This window comes from Hylobates moloch, unplaced genomic scaffold (genome assembly GCF_009828535.3).
Source record: "Hylobates moloch isolate HMO894 unplaced genomic scaffold, HMol_V3 SCAFFOLD_22, whole genome shotgun sequence".
Classification (NCBI taxonomy): Eukaryota; Metazoa; Chordata; class Mammalia; order Primates; family Hylobatidae; genus Hylobates; species Hylobates moloch.
In genome coordinates, this window is record NW_026652297.1 from 10,148,412 (window position 1) to 10,161,469 (window position 13,058).

General features: G+C 41.7%; 1 protein-coding gene across 1 annotated transcript in view; it reads right to left on the reverse strand.

Annotated features, from left to right (window-relative positions):
• CLSTN2 (calsyntenin 2) overlaps positions 1 to 13,058 on the reverse strand; it is a 643,984-nt gene that overhangs the window by 148,437 nt on the left and 482,489 nt on the right. The window contains exons 3-4 of the mRNA XM_032143419.2: positions 11,312 to 11,507; positions 10,370 to 10,578 (exon numbers count right to left, since the gene is read on the reverse strand). Of these exons, the coding sequence (XP_031999310.1) occupies positions 10,370 to 10,578; positions 11,312 to 11,507 (405 nt within the window). The remainder of the gene's footprint in view (positions 1 to 10,369; positions 10,579 to 11,311; positions 11,508 to 13,058) is intronic.

The following is a 13,058-nucleotide window of genomic DNA, read 5'->3' on the forward strand; positions in this document are numbered from 1 at the left end:
TATCTTCTGTTACTATGAAAACTGCCATTGTAATTTTGATAGAGATTGCACTGAGTCTGTATCTTGCTTTGAGTAGTACAGACATTTTATTTTTAAATTTTTTTATTTTAATAGTTTTAGGGGTACAAGTGGGTTTTTTTTTTACATAAATTGTATAGTGGTGAAGTCTAGGATATTAGTGCACCTATCACCCAAGTAGTGTACATTGTTCCCAATGGGTAGTTTTTTAAATCCCTTCCCACTTCTCATCCTTTTCCTTCTGAGTCTCCAATGTCCATTATACCACTCTGTATGCCTTTGCATACCCATAGCTTAGCTCCCATTTATAAGTGAAAATGTGCAGTATTTGGTTTTCAATTCCTGAGTAGAACATTTTAATAATATAGATTCTTCCAATCCATAAACATGGAATATCTTCTAATTTATTTGTGTCTTCTACATTTTCTTTCATCAATGTTTTATAGTTTTCTGTGTACAGATATTTCACCTCCTTACATTATTTCTAAGTATTTTATTTCTTTTGATGCTATTGTAAATGCATTTTTAAAAATTTTTTTGGATAGTTTGTTGTTAGTGTACAAAATGAAAATAATTTTTATGTGTTGCTTTTTTATCCTGCAACTTTACTGAATTTACTTATTAGTTACAGCAGTCTTTGGTGGGGGCTTTGGGTTTTCTCTGTGTAAAATCATGTAATCTGCCAACAGATAATTTTACTTATTCTTTTCTGATGTGAGTACCTTTTATTTATTTTTCTTCCTTAATTGATCTGCATAGAACTTTCAGTACTATGTTGAATAAAAGTGGCAAGAGTGAGCATCTTTGTCTTATTCCTTACCTTAGAGAAAAAAGCTTTAAACTTTTCACTGTGGAGTATGATGTTTGCTGTGGTCTTGTAATATACAGTCTTTATTGTGTTGAAGACATTCCTTCTACACATTATTTGTTGAGAATATTTATCACGAAAGGATGAATTTTGTGAAATGCTTTTTCTGTATCTATTGAGATATCTTATGATCTTTGTCCTTCATTATGTTAATGTAGTATATCACATTTACTGATTTGTGTTGTTGAACTTTCTTTGCATCCCAGGACTAAGTCCCACTTAACCATGGTGTATGGTCCTTTTAATGTGCTGTTGAATTTGGTTTGCTAGTATTTTGTTGAGGACTAGTTTTGCGTCTATGCGCATCAGAAATATTGGCCTGTAATTTTCTTTTCTTGTACTGTCTTTGTCTGATTTTGATGTCAGGGTAATGCCAGCCTAATAAAATGAGTTTGAAAGTGTTCCCCCCTCTTCAGTGTTTTGAAAGTTTGAGAAGGACTGGTATTAGTTCTTTCAATGTTTGGTAGAATTCAGATCCTGGGATTTTCTTTGATGGGATATTTAAAAAAACTATTATTATGAATTCAGTCTTCTTACTCATTATTGGTCTGTTCAGATTCTCATTTCCTTATTATTCTGTCTTGGAAGGTTGCATGTCTTTAGGAACTTATCTATTTCTCCTAGGTTATGCAATTTGTTGGTATAAAAGTGTTCTTAGCAGTCTCATCATCGTTTGAAAATTATTTCAGTGGTATCAGTTGTAATGTCTTCTCTTTCATTTCTGATTTCATCTATTTGAGTCTTGTCTCTGTTTTTTTCTTAGCCTAGCTAAAGGTTTATCAGTTTATCTATTTAAAAAAACAAATTTGGTGTCATTGATCTTTTATACAGTCTTCTAGTGTTTATTTCCATTATTTGTTCTAATCTTTGTTATTTCTTTCCTTTTACTAATTTAAGGTTTAGTTTGTTCTTGTTCTAGTTCCTTGATGTATAACATTAGGTTGTTTATTTGAGATCTTTCTTCTTTTAAAATTTAGGCATTTATTTCTATTTATTTCTCTAACATTCCCTTTTAAAATGGCCTTTCCTACATCTGAAAAGTTTTGACCTATTGTGATTTCATTTTCATCTGCCTCAAGATATTTTAAAAATTTTTCTTTTGATTTCTTCTTTGACCCATTTGTTGTTCAGGACCATGTTATTTAATTTCACAAATTTGTGAATTTTCTAGCTTTTTGTCCTGCTATTGATTTCTAATTTCATACCATCATGGTTGAGAAAAACATTTTATATGATTTAAATCTTAAATGTAAGACTTAATGGCTATAGTGAATGCTTACAATTTTATGTTACCTTGGCATTCATTTTGAATATTAGTTGGACTTCCCCATACCAGAAGCAGGAGTCAGTCACTCTTAACACAGTTTCCAGTTCTCCAAGTTTCTCTGTGTGGCTAATTCAAACAACTGCCTTATACAATGGCCTCCTGGTGAACAGTTCCCTATTGGACAGCTAGATACAGCCTACTTGCCTGGTCCTGCTGCCCCTCATACTCTGCATGGACTGTGCAGATATGCCACAGTGACTACCTTTCAGTGAACATGTGACCTCCTAGAACTCATGCCTGCTTGTTTTAAAGCCAACAATTAAAACTCCCCATGGGGCTGGGTGTGGTGGCTCACACCTGTAATCTCAGTGCTTTGGGAGGATGAGGTGGGTGGATCACCTGAGGTCAGGAGTTTAAGACCAGGCTGACCAACATGGAGAAACCCCGTCTCTACTAAAGATACAAAATTAATCAGGTGTTGTGGCTCATGCCATTAATCCCAGCTACTCGGGAGGCTGAGGCAGGTGAATCACTTGAACTGGGGAGGCAGAGGTTGTGATGAGCTGAGATTGCACCATTGCAACTCCAGCATGGGCAACAAGAGTGAAACTCTGTCTCAAAAAACAAAAACAAAAACAAATCTCCCTATGGGAAATCTGTTTAATTAATGCTTTGAACTCAATAAAAACATAGGCCCATTGGTCTCTTTTTCTCTACCAGCCTGTACTTCCTGATCTCTGTGTGGCCTGTAGGCATGCCATGTATTCCCAGAATCTGTACGTACTAAAACCTTTTAAACTTTCACACTATGGTTGTATCATTGAAGCTGTGCCCACAGCCTAATTTCTAATGGCAAGGCTGCCTCAAAGGGATCCTTGTGGGTGAATTCCCCTGCTGATGTTCTTTTGTCTGAGCTTCTGGTGGTTGCTGGGCACGGTAGCTACCAGCTAACCTGGTAGAGAAACTTGAAGAGTTTAATTGAAAACAATGACCTAACATGTGATCTTCCTGGAGAATGTTCTGTGTGTACTGTATATTCTGCTGCTGTATGATAAAATGTTCTGTATGTCTGTTAGGTACATTTGGTCTAAAGTATAACAGTTCAAATCCAGTGTTTCCTTATTGAATTTATGTCTTGATGCTCTATCCATTGTTGAAAGTAGCTTCTTACTATTCTTGTATTGTTGTCTATTTCTCCCTTCAGATTTGTTCACATTTACTTTATATATTTACATGCTCTAGTGTTGGGTACATATGTACTTACAATTGCTGTATTTTATTGATGAATTTACTTTTTTATTATCATATAATGACCTTCTTTGTCTCTTTTTGCAGTTTTTGACTTAAAGCCTATTTTGTTTCATATAAGTATAGCTACCCCTGATCTCTTTTGGTTTCCATTTGTACAAAATCTTTTATCATATCTTCACTTTTATTATTTTCATGTCCTTAAAAGTGAAGTGAATCTCTTATACGCATCATATAGTTGGGTCTTGTTTCATCCACTCTATGCCTTTTGATAGGTGCATTTAGTCCATTTACATTTAAAGTAATTATTGATAGGTCAAGACTTAATATTGCCATTTTGTCAACCTTTGCTGGTTGTTTTATTGATCTTTTGTTCCTTTCTTTCTCTCTTGCTGTCTTCTTTTGTGACTTGATAATTTTCTGTAGTGGTATGCTTTGATTCCTTTCTCTTTATTTTTTTGTGTATCTACTCAGGCTTTTGCTTTGTGGTTACTGAGGCTTACATATTACAAAATATATTATGGTTGTACCAGCCAATTTTAAGCTGACAAAAACTTAACATGAAATGCACATAAAAGCTTTGCACTTTTATTCCCCCCATTTTATATTTTTGTGCCACAATTTATGTTTTTATATTGTATATTCATTAACAAGTCATTTTAGCTATAATGATTTTAATACTTTTGTCTTTTAGCCTTTAGAGTTATAAGTGATTTACATATCACCTTAGCAGTATTTGAATATTTTGAATTTGAATATATACTGATTTTTACCTGTGAGTTTCACACCTTCATATGATTTTGTATTAACAAAGATCATCCTTTTGTTTCAGCTTGAAAAACTCCCCTTATCATTTACTGTAAGGCAGGTCTAGTGGTGATGAATTCCCTAAGCTTTTGTTTGTCTGAGAAAGTGTTTGTTTCTCCTTAATTTCTGAAGAATAGCTTTGCCAGGTAAAGTACCCTTGGTTGGTAGGGTTTTTGTTTTGTTTTGTTTTTTTATTTCAGCATCTTAAATATATAATTCTATTATTTTCTGGCCTGCAAGGTTTCTGTTGAGGAATATACTGATAGCTTCAGTGAAGTTCCCATGTATATGTTTTTTTTTCTTTTGCTGCTTTCAAAATTCTCTGTGTCTTTGATTTATTGACAGTTTTATTATAATGTGTCGGCAAAGTCTTTTGGGGTTGAATGTAATTAGAGAACTTTATTTATTTATTTATTTATTTTTGAGACAGAGTCTCGCTCTTTCACCCAGGCTGTAGTGCAGTGGTGCAATCTCGGCTCACTGCAGGCTCTGCCCCCCGGGGGTTCACGCCATTCTCCTGCCTCAGCCTCCCGCGTAACTGGGACTACAGGTGCCCACCACCTCACCCGGCTAATTTTTTGTATTTTTAGTAGAGATGGGGTTTCACCGTGTTAGCCAGGATGGTCTCGATCTCCTGACCTCGTGATCCACCCGCCTCGGCCTCCCAAAGTGCTGGGATTACAGGTGTGAGCCACCATGCCCAGCTGTAATTAGAGAACTTTAAGCTTCATGTACCTAGATGTCCATATCTCTCTTTATATTTGAGAACATATCTGCCGTTATGCCTTTAAATAAGCTTTCTACCCCTTTCTTTCTTAGCCATATAAATATCCCATAACATGAATACAAGCTCTCTTGATAGTGTTGCATACATTATGCAGGCTTTCTTGATTTTTTTTATTCTTTTCATCTTTTTTCTCCTCTTACTGGACAACTTCAAATGACCTGTCTTTAAGTTTGCTTATTCTTTCTTCTGCTTGGTTGAGTCAGCTACTGAAGCTCTCTATTGCATTTTTAAAACTCAGTCATTGTATTCTCAAGCTCCAAAATTTGTTTGGTTCTTTTTATATTTTCTCTTTGTTGAACTTCTGGTATTGTTCTTCTATAGTTTTCCTGATTTAGTTAATTGTTTATCTGTGTTCTCTTGTAGATCACTGAGTTTCTTTAGAACAATTTAGTTCAAACTCTTATCAGGAATTCAATAGCTATTCTTTGGAGTTGGTTACTTACTGACAGTATATTGTGTTGCTTTGGTGATACCACATGTCCCTGATCCTTCACGATACTTGTAGTCTTGTGTAAGTGTCTGAGTATTTGAAGAAATAATCACGTTTTCCAGACTTTATGAACTGGATTCATTAAGGAAAATCCTTCACCTATGGGTAGGTGAGGGTGGGGATGGGTAACGCTGGAGAGCACTGTGGCACTATGCTTAGTGCCTAGTGTATGCGTGGCTCCAGGTTTTGGAGAGGGATGCAATGTCTCATTGGTTCAGGTAGCTGGGGTCTGTAACATTTGCAACTGTGTGTTCCTTGGTGTGACAAAGGCTGTGGGAGGTCTACATTGTCTGACAGGACTGTAGGTATACTCAGTGGTGCCCTGGGTCCAGTGACAAAGGACTGGTGCAGGCAGCAGGGGGAGTCAGGGTCATTAGTGTGTTCACACTCAGCTGTGGACATGCACTTAATGGTTAGGGCTGGGGCAGAGCCAACTGTGGTTATATGGCAGCTGGTGGCATGTACATGCATGACTATAGCAGTCAAGGCTCACAGTATACATATGTGCAATTGTAAGGACCAGCTGCCGGCACCCATGTGGTGGTGGGGGCCACCAATAGGAGTTAGGCCAGCTACATACGCATGTGCAGTTATGGGGATCAAGCTGGAAGTGTACATGCATGCAGCTGCAGGGGCGAGCTGCAGGTACAAGCACAGTGGTGGGGGCCAGGGACAAAAGTTGGGGCTTGCACGTGTACAGCTGTAGGAGCCAGGGCTGGTGGTAAGCATGCATGTAGGCACAGAAGCCAGATACAGACACATTTTCAGCTGTTAGACCTGGTGATGGGAGTTGGGGCCAGCTGCTCAGGTACACACAGCAAAGGGGTTAACCACAGGTACACACACGGTGGTGACAGATGGATATTTGGCTGGAGCCCAGGCCATTTTGGGGCATACATGTAGTGGCTTCCCTGGGTTCCTGGGTTGGCATGTCTACAATGGCAACAGCTAAGGCAGCTTTGGGGAGAGGAGAAGAAGAGAGGTGGAACTCAAGTACCTAGAAACTGCAAAAGTGAAAAACTGTGGGGTCCTCAGCAAAAATTGTGAGGGGCCCCTATGGCTATACTGGTTGTTGGTTTCCTCAGTGGCAGAAGCTGCTGAGTTCCATAATGGTAAACACTGTAGGCTCCTTGGCAGTGAAAGCCAGTAAGGGGTGTGTGGTGGCTGTGAGGCTGTTGAGATCCTGATGGTAGAAGACAGCTGGGGTCCCATGCAGAGCAGTCACTGGGGAACCTCGTGGCTCCTGCCACATGGCTGATACTGATAGCCGTACCCTTCTTTGTTCCCAGATGTCTCCAAATGTCTCAGCCATGCAGATCTCCCCAGCTATTTGGGGTGGGGTGAAACTGAAAGAGGTCATTTGGGGGAGTGTTCTGAAAGCTCAGGAAACTGATTGTTCATCCCATTATCCTTTTCTCTTCAAGGGTAACTTTTGAGCTAAGGAGTTCTCTCTCTGTGCTAAGCAATGCTGGTCTGGGGGATGAGATGACGCATGCAAGATGAAACTGTTCTTCCTACTCTTTTTGCACAATTATTCTCATTGTTTTTCTTATACTGTGTTGCTGTATCTTCTCAACTGGACTCCTGAGCTCTCCTACAGCTATTTTCTTTCATAGATAGCTGTCTGATTATACTTTGTGGAGGGAATGAAGGCTGGGATCTCCTTCTCTGCCTTTTTGCTGACATTGCCCCATACTTTGTGTTTGCAAACTTAAACACCACTGCCATGCATCCTGTAAATTATCATCAAGGAGGTGCGATCTGATGGAAAGGCCGTGGGGCTAACACTCAGGAGACCTGGGTTGAGTCCTAGCTCTATCACCACTGTGACAGTGTTATTAGCCTAGCTCTTTATGTTTTAGGATTCAATTTTGAGGACCCAAGCTCTACTTATCTCAGAAAAACTAGCTAGCAGATGAGGCCATCTCAAATAGATCCAGAACTTTCCAAGAGGAAGGTGATGTGATGAACTCTTAGTTACCTGCTCATAATTTAAGCCTGGTAAATAAATCTCATGTCCCAATCACCCAGGTAAGTATTTAATAATTGTGGCACCATTTATTGAGTGCTCTCTGTATGACAGATACCCTGCAAACATTATCCCCACACACTGCTTCTCCTTGAGTCCTCACAACCCCACAATGGGGTAAGGACTGATAATGCCATAATTTCATGGGGAGGAATTCAAAGGGAGGGTGTCTGAGGGCCTCTGGTAGGAAGAGGGTGAGTCTCTGGTTAAAGACAGGTCTGGTTGACCCCACATTGTGTCTTCTATTCTCCCTGCTGCCATTCTTTAGCCCACAAGCAAAGAGCCTGGAAGGTTGGAGGGGCCAGGAGACATCTATCTGAAGCCATGGGGTAGGGGAAACCTAGGCCTCAATAAGCAGGCTCTAAATTCAGCAGCACTTTCCTTATGAGCATGCAAAGTACTTCTTCAAGGAGCCAGAAAGGTCGCTCAGAGAAACTGATGGGTAAGGGCCAATTGGGAAGCTCATTAGAATGGGAGCCGTCTCTGTGTCTGCCCCTAGGTCCTGCTTCATTACCTGGAGGACTGCTTCTGTACACCTCGCTGTCAGGGGCCCACACTCCCTGAGAGGGCCCATTCTCCTCTTCATCTTAGGTTGTAAACCAGCATCAGAGGCAGAGGCCTGGCAAAGGCCCATTACTCACTTTTAATGAGACAGCCAGGGAAATAAATTGGCATATGTTAGCAAAATGGCTCATCAAGGTGAGTAATTATATTCATGACTGGGGCAGTTTACCCTCCAAAGAAAGAATTTGCATCTCATCTCACTGAGCTGTGGCTCTTCAGAACTAGGGCAGGAGGCCAAGTAGAGCTTGACCACTGAGCACACATACCTCCACTTGTCTAGTCTTGCTATTCACCATAGACTTGTCACTCCCCAAATTCCAAAGCTTTTATGGGATACACTGTACAACTGATGATACAGAAAAAGAAACCCAGAGGAGAAAAATACAAAGAAGTTGTTCAATATTTTATGGAGCGGTGTGTGCACATGTGTGCCTCTGTGGTGGGGACAGGCTAGCCATTTCACAGAGCCTGGGAGAGAAACTATCAGGGAATGATTCTGACAGGCTCTACTAAAATTAAAATTACCTTCTTTTTAGTTTTGAGCCAAACTTTAATTAAAGTCCTATATTTCCTCCTTTACTTGCTTGTGCATTGACATTGTGGCCTGTATAATTATCTCATGGTATCCAGGTATGTAATTGTCTTTTCCCCATGTTTTAGCATTTTAGAGGGAAATTACCTTATTATTATTTTTTTCTGTCTTATGAATATTAGTTCTGTCTTCCAAGACTGATCCTAAGCTACTTAAAAACAGGGACGAGAGTGTGTCCTTGCCTCCTAGCCCCTATGGCATCTGCCACAGTCTCAGGGTGCAGAAGACAATGCCATAGAGTAAGTTTCTACCTGGTCTCAACATCATGAAATGTTGGGTTTCTCCTGAAGGTGTACAAGCAGGTGGCTGATGCTATTTTCCTCTACACATTGGCTATCAGGAGGTACAGAGCTAATTTATTGCCCAACCCTGGTTCATGGCATTCTTTGTGCACCAGCTTCACCCTTGCTGCCACTGGATTTTCTATTTTTTTCTGCTAGATGATGAGCTGTATGTGGACAGGCCCATGTCTATTTTAAGTTCCATTCTATCTCCTTTCCAGTGTTGAGCACCATGCCTGGCACTCAATAAATAATTACAGAGTGAATGGAGTTTGAATTTTGCAACTTTTGCATCTTTGTGTGCCACTTAAATCTTATTAGAAACAAAGTAGGAGGAACATACAAACACCCAAAAACTCACGCTAATAATTAAACAATGTACTTGGCAAATAATTACCAAGGTGTTGAAGGTGTTGAAATTTACAGCTAAAGTCAGCTGAGTTTGTTGGGCCTCTGGTTGTGGCGTTTATACTACAATGCGTTTTCTATTCATGGTGATGGGGAAATGTCCAAATGGCTTTATAGGAATGCTTTCAGTCTTGTTCAGTCTGGGATTGGGTTATTGTGGGAGGGTTCTTTCATTCTTCATTCTCACTGGGGTTGAAATTCTCAAAAAGGACACTGGCAAGAGCTTTATAAAATCCTGAATAAGGCCGGGTGCAGTGGCTCATGCCTGTAATCCCAGCACTTTGGGAGGCCGAGGTGGATGGATCATTTGAGGTCAGGAGTTCGAGACTGGCCTGACCAACGTGGTAAAACCCCATCTCTACTAAAAATACAAAATTAGCCGAGCATGGTGGTGCACACTTGTAATCCCAGCTCCTTGGGAGGCTGAGGCAGGAGAATCACTTGAACCCAGGAGGCGGAGGTTGCAGTGAGTGAAGATCGTGCCATCGTACTCTAGCTTGGGCGACAAGAGCAAAACTCCGTCTCAAAAAAAAAAAAAAAAAATCCTGAATAAATCTATGGTTTAGAAGGGATTTCAAAAGTCCCACCTCCTCTGTTAGCATGTCTTCATCTAGAGGCAATAGGGCTGGTATTATGACTCATTACATAGGAAAGGGACCCAGATATGGCCAAGCTGATGGCATGGCTCACATCTGGATGACAATTGGAAATTTTGACCAGGAAATCAATCATCTTCGGTATCCAGATGTGTGGCACTGTGAGTTGTACAGACTACATTGAGTGAGTAGGTTTCTGAGGTTTCCTGAGGGTGTTTTAGACCTGGCAGGGCTGCTAATCAGATAAGGCCATTCCCTCAAGTGTGGGACTGAGTTCTGGGTTATGGAGCTCAGACCAAACATAGCAAGGGAGGCATAACTTGCTAAGCATATTCAGAGCCCTTGTTGGGCCTTCAGAGTGGAGGCGATGGATTTGTTTTCCTGAGCCCACAGGGGTCCTCTGAGGACACTCACCATTTCTGTCGATGGCAAAAGGCACATCTGTGGTGACGATTTCATAGTTGCAGATCTGGCTGTACTGCGGGGAGCAGTCCTCATCAATGGCCTCTACCTGCAGAATGCTGTCATAGATCTTGCCTTCTGTCACAACAGCCTTGTAGGCTGGCTCTTTGAAGGTGGGAGCAAACTCATTGACATCCTTCACCTGGATATGGACCACGGCCCTGGGACCACACACAGAAAGGAAGGGACGGTGGTAAAGAAAGAGTCACACCAACCTCCTGCACCTCCTGGGGGCACTGACTGAGGTCCCAAGGCCAAGTGAAAAGAGAAACCACCAGCCGATTGGGGCAGTTGTCTGAGTGTCCCATCCTCCCTCTCACTGGAGACTCTCTACTTGCTCTTGCTCTGACACTCTGAGATGAATCCATCCCAGAGAGGCTTTTATGCCCTTCCCTCTGCCCCAGCTTTAAGCAACAGGTTTACTGTTCATTCCTCCGTCTATTCATCCACTCCTCCATTCAGTAAGAATTTAACCCCTCTTACTCTGTTAGGCTGTGAGATAAACATAAGGCAGAAAGCAGTGACAACCCACAGTGAAAAGTGCTGTGACCGGGAGCAGCTTATGGCACTGCAGAGGCCCAGGGAAAGGTCCTGACCAGGTCTGTCGGGGTGAGCCAGCTTAGGGAAGGCTTCCTGGAAGAAGTGACACCTAAACTCAGACCTGAGGGTGAAACAAGAGTATCTTCCAGTGAAGAAGAGGGAGTAGAATATTCCAGGTGTAGAAAGCAGACTGTGAAGATGCCTGCATGGGACCAGGAAACTTCCAAGCAGTTGAGCAAAGTTGGAGCACCATGGTGTGACGAGAGGGTAAACATATCTGAAGAGCAGCATGTGAATGAAGTGGGGTGGGCAGGGGAGGGAGGGGCGTCCAGAGGGCTCTGTCAGGCCACTCACTTGTGTGACTTTTTCCAGGCTGTCTCGTGGGGCCCAGCACCACAGTCATAGGCCTGGATGATGAATGTGTACTCCTTCTGTAACTCACAGTCAATGGGGCTCTTGGCACGGAGCCGGCCCTCTCCTGATGTCTTGTTGAGCACCACAGCCTCAAAGGGCAGCTCCTGGCCGTGGATCTTGAATGCACAGATTTCCCCTGCAGAAGGATGGAAAACAGTGAGTGGGAATCCTGAGAATTGCCAGATTGAAGACAGTGCTTCCATTGGACCAGATTCACAAACTCAGACCCTCCATGCAATTTCTTCCACGCACATAGTGTGGTCCATGAGCCAGCAGCATCAGCATCGCCTGGGAGCTTCTTAAAAATACAGAATCCCAGGCCCCACCCAGACCTCCTGAACTGGATCTGTATTTTAACAGGATCCTCAAGTGATGTGTGTGCTCACTAATGTATGAGCAGCACTGCTTTTCTCTTTCCTTTACTCCTGGTTTAAACACTGCCTACATTGCTGCAGCTACATTCCCTCTACCTCCCCCACTCCTCCACTTTCTGTCTCCAGCAACCATTTCCCCTTCTAAGTTGCAGTTTTCCCTTTTGAAACAGTGGGGATGAGTCTATGTGAGTTCCAGAGTTCCAGAGCCCCTGTGGAGCCTGAAAAGCTAACATCTTAAAGAGCTGAACATGTTGTGAAATTAATGCATTTTTCTCCTTCAGCTGGGTTAACGGTTATTATACCTATTTCTATGCATTAAAATTATAATGCCATGATAATATCTCCTTTTTTCTCAATCAATGCATATTTATTTATTGAACCCCAACTTCATGCAAGATCTGTAGTAAATGTCTTGGGAAGTGCTGAAAATTTGAGACATGTCCTCTTTCCCTATTGAGAAAATTTACAGACTTTTAGAGAAAAGAGTTCAGCTATAGGCTTCGAGGGAGCAAAAGAGAGGCCAAGAGCCCAGAGGCCTAGATTCACATTCCAGGCTTGCCACTTACTAACTGATTGGCTTAAATCAAATGATATTGACTCTCGGGGCCTCTACTGTGTCATCTGTAAGCTGGTCCCAGAGATGGTGGTGGGGTGGGGGGCATCTACCCTAAGATGCTCCAGCCCTGGTCTGACACTGCCTCAGCTGCACTGCTGAGGCCAAGGAGGGACAAGCAAGGTACCTACGGTGCATCATTTAATGGGGCCTTGCTCTCAGGTTAACCCAGGCACCTTCTTGCCTCACCCTAGTCCAGGTCCTGCCCAACTATTCATAAGAGCTGACACAGTGAAGAGAAGGGATGAGATGATTGCGTGCTTGCTCTGCACCAGGCACCAAGCTTTGTACTCCTACCCAGAGAACTTCATTTGAACTTCATAAAAAACCTGTAAGGCAAGTATTTTATATCAATTTATTCCAAATTTTAAAAAAGAAAGAGAAAATCAGAAAGGTTAAATATTTGCTCAATGTCACAGAGCTAAAGTTAAGTATTAAACCCAGGTATGGCTGATTCCTAAGTCCATGTACTTTCTACCCCACCACACCATCTCCAGACAGCCCCATAACTTCTAAGGAACCACTCCATGGATTGCCTGAAGAAACTGTCTATATTCCAATTCAAGTCTCATTCAGGAAAGAAATCCTCTGATTTACATATAGGAATCATGCCATGATCTCTTACTAACAATGTTTTCTGAGATGTTCAATCAATACCAATCTTACCTTTATGCTTTTCAAAAAGAATTTCATTGATCCT